Source organism: Schistocerca americana, chromosome 5, assembly GCF_021461395.2.
Source record: "Schistocerca americana isolate TAMUIC-IGC-003095 chromosome 5, iqSchAmer2.1, whole genome shotgun sequence".
NCBI classification, from domain to species: domain Eukaryota; kingdom Metazoa; phylum Arthropoda; class Insecta; order Orthoptera; family Acrididae; genus Schistocerca; species Schistocerca americana.
The window spans coordinates 639,821,043-639,834,289 of NC_060123.1; the positions used below are offsets into that span (position 1 = coordinate 639,821,043).

Below are 13,247 nucleotides of genomic sequence, written 5' to 3' on the forward strand. Positions count from 1 at the left end.
CATTCGCAACAGTTTGTTCACACAGGACAGTGCATTATCAGTTCCCAAAGTATTCATGCAAACCGCAGCCGTGGTTAACTTTAGTGAAATGGCCACACTTTGTACCGGTGAAGAAGTATACGAGAAGGATGGAAGTGAAGCAGGGCGCTCTTGTCTTCATATGCCAGGAAAGAGCAGAATTATTCAGAAACACATAACAAATGTGGATCTTCTAATGTAAGATGCGCTTAAGCTTAACATACACAATAAATCATTTTCATCGTAGAGATCGGCCTACATTATATAAGCTTTGCATGACACTATGTGACACTGAACTTTTAAAGGCAGCTAATCATCATTGCAAGTGGTTCTGCAGCGCCTTGGTTTTAAATACAAAAATACTTCAGTCCATAAAACATTTCCTGTGACGTGTGTAACATACAACAGCATCAACCACCACTACTCACTAGTTGTTAACATGTCAGATCATGTAGTTATTGTGAGGACAGTGTCAGATAACCAATGAAACTGAGAAATTACAGTTTTATTTTATCTGTCTTGAGTTTGCTTTTAGAAGTTAGCTTTAATTTCTATGAACAAAGTGAGTATGGTTAATAGCTCTGCCACAAGGTGCTAACCACTGTTTTCTCAAGATACATTGTACATCATGAGGTTGTGTTTAGGTTAGGATACGAATTTAAATTCGTGCAACAAAATGTGTCATTTGCCGCAGTTCACTCATTGGTCAGCTGTCAACAGAGCATATGGCATTCCCTCCATGCCTCATGGTGGCTGGTTGCAACATTACTCCACATTATACATAACAGCACTTGTCAAATGACATACCTTGTTTGTGTGTCGCCTATTGCCCAGTTGCAGCTGATGTGGCAACATTGCAGCGGCAAGCGACAGGCGTCAACTAACAGGTAACAACTGTAATCAGACTATAGTACTGAATTGGTAGAAGGGGCAAAAATTGGAAGGCTTCAGCTGATAGTCATTTGTTTGTGCCTGCAGCCAATGTTACCTAGCTTAGAGTACTGTTTGAGGAAGTTCCATATTGGTACAACAATTCTAATTTTCGCTTGAGACAGCAATCAGTTTCATTTTCAAAACAAATAAAACCTTAGTTCTAAATAATATAATTACTCTGAAACTGGTAATCTGATTCTGAAGAGTAAAACACCTTGGAATTTGTACATTTTACAACTACGATAGTGGCAGCAGAAATTACTGTAGTTTCTTTCGTGAAAGTGAAGTTGATACCAATATCTCTGTAATTTATATAACTGTGAAATGACAGTGCATGTCAGAATGAAATTTTCACTCTACACGGAACTGATACGAAACCTCCTGACAGATTAAAACTGTGCACTGGACCGAGACTCGAACTTCAGACCTCTGCCTTTCCTGGGCAAGTGCTCTACCATGTGAGCTATCCAAGCACAACTCACAGCCCATCCTCACAGCTTTAATTCTGCCAGTACCTTGTCTCATTCCTTCGAAACTCCTCAGTCTGGCACACAGTTTTAATCTGCCAGGAAGTCTCACGTTAAAAGTCATTTGGTAAGGATTTTTTCACAGTTTTTTAGGTGAAAACAGACTCTCAATATCTTAACTGGTTCCAGAAATAGTTGAAGTGAACAGCTTACCTGAATCACACTTGCATGATCTCATCCATTTGTCAATTAAGATAAGTTCCCTTTCCAGTCTTGTGAGACCGCCTCTGAGGTAGTGCTAACATCAAGGTGAGGTACTTTAGTGTAATAGGAAAGGGCTTCCACCATACAAAAATTCTCACAAGTTTTAAGAATATTTGAGATAGGCCAACACTGTGTGATGAAGGTTGGTGAGAGTGTAGGACACAGTGGATGTTTCGGATGCAGAACGGGCTGGCGGCTTTACCTGGTGTCATTGACGAGAGCATCGAGTGCAGCCCTCAGCGTCTGTGTGGTAAGGTCCTCAAAGTGCAGGCAGATTCCGCTGCCCGAGGCAGCGACCCTCTCTGCGTTGAGGTACTGGTCGGCAAACAGAGGCATCGCCAGCACTGGTACACCTGCCATCACAGCCTCCTGGATGCCCATCAGTCCACCATGCGTTATGAGGATGTGCAGGTTTGGGTGGTCTGAAACCGAGAGTGACTCATTTTTGTGACCACTCTCCCCTTGAATGAGAAGTGCTCTGACCACTACACATCTTCTACAATGTAGTGACACATTTCTGAATAGAATAGATATCCTGACAGCAAATTTGTCCCACCCCAACTAAAACACAAACAGTTCCATACCGCCACACATATATATCACAAAAAGTGCCAAGAGGAGGAAAGGAACGCATGCCTAAGTCTCCACGAACACCACTCAGGGCACAGAATACCGTAAGGAACATCAGGGTGAAAAACGAGAGGTCACAGGACAATGGAACTTCCTGGAAACATTTGTAAGTGCATGCAGAAAAGAAATTACGAATGAAACACTGAACGAAACAAATTTTAATTTCCACATGATAGGGTATCATTTTTTAATAGCACGTTAACATTCCATAATACAAACGTTGCTCACTGTGACGACCATCTGCATCCACGTCATCCTGGAACCACATTAGAGATTGCTCTGTTGTTGACCATAACATTTCAGGTGGGGTTTTGGCTACCTCCCTCTCTATTCTCATCTTCAACATCCAGCATTCTCAGCCATGGCAACAGGAAATTCTTCAAGAAGTTTTTCGGAAAGAAGGTTTTAGGAAACAGCGGTCATGCGAGACACAGCTGGCTCTCTTTGTGCATGATATACAACAGGCTCTATATACCGGCTCCCAGGTTGATGCCATATTTCTCGACTTTCAAAAGGTGTTCGACTCAGTTCTGCACTATCACTTGCTCCAAAAAGTGAGTGCTTACGGTCTATATGATGACATATGTGATTGGATAGAAAGTTTTCTAATAGACAGAGAGCAGTATGTCATCCTGAATGGGGTGACTTCAACAGAAACAAGCATAACTTCACGTGTGCCCCAGGGCAGCATAATATGTCCACTGCTTTTTACGATTTACATAAACAATCTGGTTGATGGTATTGACAGCGGCATTAGACTGTTTGCCTATGATGCTGTAGTCTACAGGAAAGTAGTATCACATGAAAGTTGTGAATGAATCAATGAGGATTTGCAGAAAATAAATGAGTGGTCTAATGAGTGGCAATTATCTCCCAATATTAGCAAGTGTAACCTACTGAGTCTAACAAGATGAAGATCCCCATTAATGTATGAGTACAAAATAAATGCCCAGCCTTTGGAAGCGGTAACATCCATCAAGTATCTAGGTGTGACTATTCGAAATGATCTCAAATGGAAGGATCAGATTACACAAGTAACGGGCAAGGCAAGCTCTAGATTGCAGTTTATTCGTAGAATCCTGAATCGATGCAGTCATTCAAGAAAGGAAATTGCTTACAATACGTTAGTTCATCCAGTATTAGAGTATTGTTCGTCTGTATGGGACCGTTACCAGTTGGGTCTGATGCAGGATTGAAAAGGTCCAAAGAAGAGCGGCAAGACTCGAGACGGGTAAATTTAGCCATCATGAGAGCATTACAAATGTCATCGAAAGTTTGAAGTGGGACACACTTGCAGCTAGACGACGCGCTAAACAGAAGGGGTTGCTCACTAAATTCCGAAGTCTGGTCTTCGCCGAGGATGTAGAGCATATATTATTACCACTAACTTTCAAATCGCGCAATGATCACCATTCAAAGATAAGGGAAATAAGAGCTCGTACTGAGGCATTCAGACAGTCGTTTTTCCCTCGCACAATCCACTAGTGGAACAGAGGGGGGGGGGGGGGGGGGAATATGACTTTGGCACGAATTGTGCCCTCCGTCACCCACTGCTTGGTGGATAGTGGAGTATATAAGTAGATGTGTTTAGATATAGATATAGAAGAATTTGTGGTGCAATTGGCTGTTGGCCTCTCCCATGAGCAATTCCCAAATCGCCATTAAATTCAAACTTCCGAAACATGTTCTTCAACCCTGGTGCAGAAAGAAGATCTCTCTATATTCCTCTGTGGCATCGATACTCATGAAGAGCAGCAGCACTGCTGATGTTGTTTTGATAAAACAGCTTCACAACTAAGGCCCTGCTCATCTTGTCCAGACTCATGTTGACTGTCTCCAACCGTAATTCACACTGATGCACATGTTTCCGCTCCACATTGCCATACCAGTACCACTCCTTAAAGGCAAGTCATGACACTAACACTACTAACAACATAAATCCTGCGGTCCATAGTCTGAACATGATTCCTATAAAGTTTGTTACACATATGGTAAATAGTTTTCGTCTACATTGGCTCAGTAGCGAAAGTTTCATGATAACCATCCCGTAGACTATCTGGTCAAATGTATCCGGACACACACATAATAATTCAGAATTGCCCAAAACTGTCACGAGAGGTGGACTCGCTACTATGAAAGAAGGCAGGGACTATTGTGTTGTTTGCAGAGAGGCAGTGACAGCAGCATAAATCCGTGAGAAGAGCTCAATGACTTCCTTGTTTACTTCTCATTGGATCCACCTGAGTAACTAATCTGTCAGTGACATGAAACTTCCTGGCAGAGTAAAACTGCGTGCCGGACCGAGAGTCGAACTCGGGACCTTTGCTTGTTGCTGAGTCTTGCTGGTGCATTTAGCCTACAGCATCGCTGCTCACCATGCCTCTCACTGCGACCCTCGCCAGGTGAGGATATGAAGCTGGTTTGTGTTTAAAGCTGTGACCATCGCCATACGTCCTGAAAGTTGAGCTGTGATTGGCTGCTTAAACATCAATCAAGCTTCGCCATTGTTTAGAGTAGTGCTCCTCATTTACATGGATGTCAGACACCATACATTCACAATCTGCAAATGGCTGTGAAGTCCATTCCTATTGTACATGATACGCTTTCTTTCTGATCTGTTTGCGTACAGAGTGTGGGAAAAATGACTGCTTAAATGTATCTGCATACGTTGTAATTAGTTTAATCTCATCTTTGTGAACCCTACAAGGGTGAACCCTACATAGGGGCTGTAGTATATTCTTAGATTTCTTACTAAATACTGGTTCTTAAAGCTTTGTAAGCAGTGTTTTGCGAGAGTTTCATCTTCAGACATTAGCCAGCATTAGCATAATTTCGCATGGAACAAACAAACATGTAACGATATGTGCTGCACTTTTCTGTATAGTTTAATATCCTATTTGGTAGGGATCCCAATCACTTAAGCAATATCTTAGGATGGGTAGTATCAGGATTTTGTAAGCAATTTCCTTTGTAGACTGGCTGCATTATCCCAATGAACTACTAATGTAACCTTTACTCACAGACAGTAGTGTTTTCTCGGGAGCTTACAAGATGGTTTCGAGCGTGAGAACTGCAAGCGACAATTTGAAACAGCCATGTATTTAAGTCTTTTTTGGGCTAAAATCTGACCAGATGCATACATCACACACACTTCTTGCTGGATAGTGTTAGGTGTAATAATTGTTGTAAATTTGTCTGTTTCACCTAATTAATTCCCAGAATTAAACAGAATTCCCTGTGAGGAGAATGCCTGCCACTGGAATAAAACAGTATTTATGGACTGGCTGCCTTGCTGGGAAGTCTTACTGAGTATGTCATTCTGCGGCATCCACGTCTCTGCCCTGACGTTGGGTGGCAGCGGTGGCAGAGAGGAGGGGTCCACCCTCCACAGGACGTTCTGCGGCACTGCAGCAAAGGCATCAATGATGGAGCGCAGCTTCTCCGCCGGTAATGAGCTGGCCTTCACCATGGAGCCCAGGCTGAAGTAAATCACTCCGTGACGGCTCTTGTCGATGTACGAACGCAAGTCCTAAACAGAACCAGCACTTGAATGTAAAAAGAATATGTTCACCCTGTGTATAAAGACGTGGAAGTAAAATGTCAGAGACAGAAGAAATATTTTCAAATACAGGGTGTTACAAAAAGGTACGGCCAAACTTTCGGGAAACATTCCTCACACACAAAGAAAGAAAAGATGTTATGTGGACATGTGTCCGGAAACGCTTAATTTCCATGTTAGAGCTCATTTTAGTTTCGTCCACCTGCGCTCAATGGAGCACGTTATGATGATTTCATACGGGATACTCTACCTGTGCTGCTAGAACATTTGCCTTTACAAGTACGACACAACATGTAGTTCATGCGCGAGGGAGCTCCTGCACATTTCAGTCGAAGTGTTCGTACGCTTCTCAACAACAGATTCGGTGCCCGATGGATTGGTAGAGGTGGACCAATTCCATGGCCTCCACGCTCTCCTGACCTCAACCCTCTTGACTTTCATTTATGGGGGCATCTGAAAGCTCTTGTCTACGCAACCCCGGTACCAAATGTAGAGACTCTTCATGCTCGTATTGTGGACGGCTGTGATACAATACGCCATTCTCCAGGGCTGCATCAGCGCATCAGGGATTCCATGCGATGGAGGGTGGATGCACGTATCCTCGCTAACGGAGGACATTTTGAACATTTCCTGTAACAAAGTGTTTGAAGTCACGCTGGTACGTTCTGTTGCTGTGTGTTTCCATTCCATGATTAATGTGATTTGAAGAGAAGTAATAAAATGAGCTCTAACATGGAAAGTAAGCGTTTCCGGACACATGTCCACATAACATATTTTATCTCTTTGTGTGTGAGGAATGTTTCCTGAAAGCTTGGCCGTACCTTTTTGTAGCACCCTGTATAAGTTAAAGTTGTTTCTGCTTATGAACTCCTGTACCATGAAGTCTGAGTAGACTTAAGGAGAAAACACAAACTCATAACTGGCTAACACATTAGCAGGGCGCAAAAAATAAAAAATGGGACCAGAAAGAATTTCGTGTACCTTAAGACAGGCAAACCAACTTACATCATCTGCCCCTACCGCAGACGATGTAAATTGAGTTGCACGTCTTAAAATGCATGAAATTCACTCTAAGAAAAAGAAAAGATGCACCATAAAGGAATTATCCGAATGGGATGGAAATCGGTACATGTACAGATAAACAAATGGTAACATTTTCAGAAAAAATCAATAATTTGGTCAAGAGAAAGAGCTTCACAAACAGTTCAGTGAATAACGTGTCGGTCCACCTCTGGCCCTTATGCACTCAGTTATTCGGCTTGGCATTGACTGATAGAGTTCTTGGATGTCCTTCTGAGGGAGGCTTGGACGGGTGGCCATCCAGTCTGCCGAGCGCCATTGGCAAGCGGGTGCACTCACCCCTTGTGAGACAAACTGAGGAGCTACTTCATTGTGAAGTAGCAGCCCTGGTCTCGTTAACTGACATACGGCCTGGAGAGTGGTGTAGTGACCACATGCCCATCCATATCTGCATCCAGCGGCGCCTGTGGGCTGTGGATGACACGGCAGCCAGTCAGTGCCATTGGACCCTCATGGCCTGTTCGGGCAGAGTTTTTTTCTTTTTTTTTTGTCGCATTAATGTGACCACCTGACAAAAGCCTGAGTAACCACCTTTTACAGTGTGGACCGTTGCGAGACATGTAGGAAGAGAGCTGTTGACGTTCTGGAAGGTACTGACAGGGATGTGGAGCCATGGCGACTTCAGTGCTAGCTGCCCTAGGTTTCTCGGTTGAGAATCCGCGGCGTGTACAGCCCAATTGAGATGGTCCCACAAATTCTCGATTGGGTTGAAATCCGGGGAGTTTGGTGTCCAGGAGAGTACGGTAAATGCATGCTGGTGCTCTTCGAATCACACGCATATACGGCAAACTGTGTGACACGTTGCATTGTGCTGTGGCTAAATTCGATCGTGCTGAGGAAAAAGAAACTGCATGTAAGGGTGGACATGGTCCTCGAGGGTAGATGCATATTTGTGTTGATCCGCTATGCCTTCCAGAATGAGAAGGTCATGCAGGGAATACCACGAAAACATTCCCCAGACCATAATGCTCCCTCCACTGGCTTGGAACCTTCCAACAATTCAGCAGGATGTCTTCTCCGATGAAGCATAAAAAGGCCATCTCAGTGGATGTCCAGTTGTGGTACTGGCGTGCAAATTCCAGCCTTCGTCGCCGATGAACAGCAGTCAGCACGGGTGTACGAAGCACGAGCCTGTCGCGGAGACCCATACGCAGCAAGATCTGCTGAACAGTCGTTGAGCCGCCGCCCGTACACGTCTCTGCAGCTGCCATTCAGCCTTGACATCAATGGCGCGTGATGCACCACAGCTACACCGGCGCCTGTTTTGCATAGCGCCATTTTGCCATGCGGCGGCACTTGAACAGGCTACAGACTTTGCTGTTTTGTAAATGTTTCCACCCTTGGCCAGGAAGCTAATGATCATGCTCTTTTGGACTTGAGGTGAATCTCCCCGTTTCCGCATCGCAATGACTGCACTGTTACTCGCACCCCCGTACCCCCTCCCCCCCCCCCCCCCCCATTTTTTATATGCACTCAAATGCCAGTAGTGCTGTGGTGTCACCGCCAGACACCACACTTGCTAGGTCGTAGCCTTTAAATCGGCCGCGGTCCGTTAGTTTACGTCGGACCCGCGTGTCGCCACTATCAATGATTGCAGACCGAGCGCCGCCACACGGCAGGTCTAGTCTAGACTCTCTAGCACTCGCCCCAGTTGTACAGCCGACTTTGCTAGCGATGGTTCACTGTTTACAGACGCTCTCATTTGCCGAGACGACAGTTTAGCATAGCCTTCAGCTACGTCATTTGCTACGACCTAGCAAGGCGCCATATTCAGTTACTGTGTCTTCTGAACAGATAATGTTGTGACTCATGTACCGTCACGAGCGACGTTCATCATTAATGGATTAAAGTTAAGTATGAAACTAATTACGTCCGCTTTCTGAATTCTAATTCCTTGTCATGTTCCAGACCTCACGTCAGTATAGTTCTTCCCTCCTCACGCCAGCCTGCGTGAGCTAAAAAGCGTGCACTTCGGCCTCCTCTAGTAACACGGTGTTGGCTCTTCAGCCAACACAACTACTGCCACCTTCCGTCTGTGAGTGGTTATTTCACGTTGACGTCAAACATAGGCAGTGGTCACATTAATGTGATTGGATCATGTACACTGACGGAAAAAGAAACGCAGCACCAAGAAAAAGTTGTGGGAAAAGAACGAAAGTTGGTAAGCGTGTTCCTACATCTGAACAGTGGCGTCTATTCAAATTTCGCGTCACTAGCGTAAGAGTGGCGCTAGTAGCGCTATTATGAGGATGAAATTCAGGTTTGCTTTAAATACACGCTGTAACGGTCGTGAACGTTAGTTACCTTTGAGACTGGACGTGGTGAGTTGACGTTAGCCAAAAAGGCCTTTAAGGCGACACAGGTGCCATTGTCAATACCTCACTGAGTTTCAACGAGGCTGCGAGACACTGGTCTTGAGGAGCGCCTCCGATTTGTCATGGCGGTTTGCAGCGAAACCTCTCTAACGTCTGTGGTATCGATGTGTGTTGCTGACTTTGGTGTAGCACTGCGATCTCCCGACAATAGAGCAACAGATGTTGTAAAAAAAAATCAGCAAACACGAACAAGACTCCACCAACAGAATATTAAAGCAAGGAACACTGTAACTGGTGAGTTGGTGACGCGGCATAAATGACTTAATCAATAAGATTACTTCGACAAACAACCGACCTAAAACACCGGGTGATCAAAAAGTCAGTATAAATTTGAAAACCGAATAAATCACGGAATAATGAAGATAGAGAGGTACAAATTGACACACATGCTTGGAATGACTGGGGTTTTATTTGCACCAAAAAAACACAAAAGTTCAAAAAATGTCCGACTGATGGCGCTTCATCTGATCAGAATAGCAATAATTAGCATAACAAAGTAAGACAAAGCAAGGATGATGTTCTTTACAGGAAATGCTCAATATGTCCACCATCATTCCTCAACAATAGCTGTAGTAGAGGAATAATGTTGTGAATAGCACTGTAAAGCATGTCCGGAGTTATGTTGAGGAACTGACGTCGGATGTTGTCTTTCAGCATCCCTAGAGATGTCGGTCGATCATGATACACTTGCGACTTCAGGTAACCCCAAAGCCAATAATCGCATGGACTGAGGTCTGGGGACCTGGGAGGCCAAGCATGGCGAAAGTGGCGGCTGAGCACACGATCATCATCAAACGACGCGCGCAAGAGATCTTTCACGAGTCTAGCAATTTTTTTTTTTTTTTTGTTCTAATAAAATCCCATGTCATTGCAAGCATGTGCCAATTTTTACCTCTCTATCTACATTATTCCGTGGTTTATTAAATTTTCAAATTTATACTGACTTTTTGATCACCCGGTGCATGTAACTGCCACGGGAGGAACCCAATAACATTCCTTGGCCGCAACGACGACACGTGGAAGTCCATAGTTTCAACTCAGTGAGTGCCCCGCACACCAACGTAGTCACAGCCGTTGTGGCATGTCGCTCTCCTGGTTGATGTCCAGTAGAACTCCATCAGAAAGCTCTCCGCCGATGGCAGGTATCCGTACACGTCGGCCAAGGGGAGGACAAGAGTGCCCTCAGTATTGCTTGATTACCTCAGTCTGCAACGCCGCCAGGAAATTAAAATCGAACAGTGACGTGCCCATTAGTTAACAACAAGCAGGTCCAGACTCACATGCCTGTTACTAAACAGTTCATGGTGTTCATTTGTTGAGTCCCCGCATTCGTAACTCAATCCGCGAAAGTTCGTCTGGACACTTGGTCATCACGTCAGTCGCATATCGCCGTATATCTTCCTTTACAGAGAGGGAAAGCTTTCCACCTCCAAGTTATGTGATGTCACGTAGACGTCCAACATCTTGTCGCCTGCTCGTAATTTCACCATCTTTCAACCACTTCCGATAGATGCTCATGACAGTGGCACGTGAAAATCGGAGCAGCTTCACCATTTTCGAGATGCTCATTCCCAGACACCAGGCCATAATTTTGTGCCCTCTGCCAGTGTAATTTACACTGAGGTGACAAAAGTCACGGGATATCGATATGCGCATATATAGATGATGGTAGTACAGCGCACACGAGGTATAAAACGGCAGTTCTTTGGTGGAGCTGTCATTTGTACTCAGATGATTCACGTGAAAAGACTTCCAACGTGATTGTGGCCGTACGACGGAAACTAACAGACTTTGAACACGGAATGGTAGTTGGTTCTAAATGGTTCAAATGGCTCTGCGCACTATGGGACTTAACATCTTAGGTCATCAGTCCCCTAGAACTTAGAACTACTTAAACCTAACTAACCTAAGGACATCACACACATCCGTGCCCGAGGCAGGATTCGAACCTGCAACCGTAGCAGTCCCGCGGTTCCGGACTGAAACGCTGAGAACCGCGAGGCCACCGCGGCCGGCAGTTGCTTCTAGACGAATGAGGTATTCCATTCTGGAAATTGTGAGAGAATTCGGTTTTACGAGATCCACCGCGTCATAATTTTCGAACTCAATGTATGTTCCAAAATCCTGCTGCAAATCGACGTTAATTATGTTGGCCTGTAATTTAGTGGGTTACTCCCACAGCCTTTCTTGAATATCGGTTTAACCCCTACAACTTCCCAGTCTTTGGGTACCGATCTTCCGTCGAGTGATTGTCAAGTACGGAGCTATTGCACCAAGCATTCGTAATATTAAAAGAGGAGGAGTACGTTTCGAAGACCTTAGCGTTTTTGTCGAAAATAGTATTACGGAAATTCCGAAAGACATAACAGCCAATTTCCAAATTAAACTAAAAAATGTTCTTAAACGCACACACTTCCTGCTGAGAGAAGTCAAAAAAAGAAGATGTGTTATCATGAATCCAACGGCCCCCAAATTAAGATCACAGGTGAAGATACATAAAGATCTGCATCCGGTTCGTCCGATTGTTAACGGTCGAAATAGTCCAGCATACAAAATAACGAAATTGTTGAACCAAATTCTGAAAAAGACTTACGTGTATAAAAATAACCATTCGGTGCGTGGTAGTATGAGCATGATAGGTGAAATTAAAGATACGCCAGTCACTGACACTTCCCGTTTGGTTTCGTTGGATGTTAAGAACTTATACTCCAGTGTTCCGGTTAACGAAACTGTAGAAATCATTAAGAGAAATTTCCTTAAATACGGTAAAATTTCAACGCAAGAGACTATTGAATTTATTGAACTCCTACAGCTCATTACAAGTTTTAATTATTTTACGTTTAATAAGAAATTTTATATTCAGGACGATGGGCTAGCCATGGGGTCCAGTATTTCAGGAACTATGGCGGACATTTTTATCAACGACCTTGAAGATAAAGTTCTAAATTCTGACGATAACATTATGGATAAAATTGTTTATTACAAACGTTATGTTGACGACACTCTGTTACTTGTCGATGGTTCCCGTGAGGACATTGAGGAAATAGTAAAAAAGTTCAACGACGCACATAATAAAATAGAATTTACCGTGGAGTATGAAACTGACAATTGTTTACAGTCCCTGGACCTGAATATAAAAAAGCAGGGCAACAAACATGTCTTCTCCGTTTATAGAAAACAAACTACGACTGATGCTGTGATCCCGAATGATTCATGCCATCCGCAGGCTTATAAAGAAGCTGCTTTCCGTAGTCTCGTGCATAGGGCAGTCAATATACCTATGAGCAAAAAAGATAGGGAGACTGAAATTAATACCGTTAAGAGAATAGCGATGAATAACGGTTACAGAATAGATATGGTTAAAAAACTGTTACGGAAAAGTAATAAGCGCAAAAAGAAAATACCTGATGGAGAGAAAGTGAAAATTATCACGATGCCATACTACGGAACAGTCTCACAAAAGATAGCAAATATTTTTTAAGCCATACGATGTTAAAATAGCTTTTCAGACTAACAACCTAGTGAGGTATAGCCTTAAGCACGATATTGGCGAGAAGAGAAATAAGTTTGAAAGATCGGGAGTTTATAAGATTCAATGCAGAACTTGTGATGCAAAATATATAGGGCAGACAGGAATATCATTCGCGATCCGGTATAAAGAACATAAAGATGCGATCAGGTTAGGAAATTATGACAAATCAGCTGTTGCGAACCATATATATGAAACAGGCCATCCCCTTAATAGCATAGAAGATAACGTGGAAATATTGCATGTAGAAAAGAAAGGGAGAAAACTTGATTTACTAGAGGAATTCGAGATAGCTATCCATGAAAAGAAACAAAACAATATTCTAAATGCACAAGATAATTTTAAAGAAATGAGATTTTTAGCGGGTTTTTAGAATTATTTTAGGGTAAGTA

At 43.6% G+C, this 13,247-nt stretch overlaps 1 protein-coding gene across 1 annotated transcript in view; it reads right to left on the reverse strand.

The window, feature by feature from the left end:
• Nucleotides 1-13,247, reverse strand: part of LOC124615348 (UDP-glycosyltransferase UGT5-like) — a 74,983-nt gene that overhangs the window by 5,272 nt on the left and 56,464 nt on the right. The window contains exons 5-6 of the mRNA XM_047143157.1: nt 5,619-5,841; nt 1,885-2,104 (exon numbers count right to left, since the gene is read on the reverse strand). Coding sequence (XP_046999113.1) covers nt 1,885-2,104; nt 5,619-5,841 — 443 coding nt within the window. The remainder of the gene's footprint in view (nt 1-1,884; nt 2,105-5,618; nt 5,842-13,247) is intronic.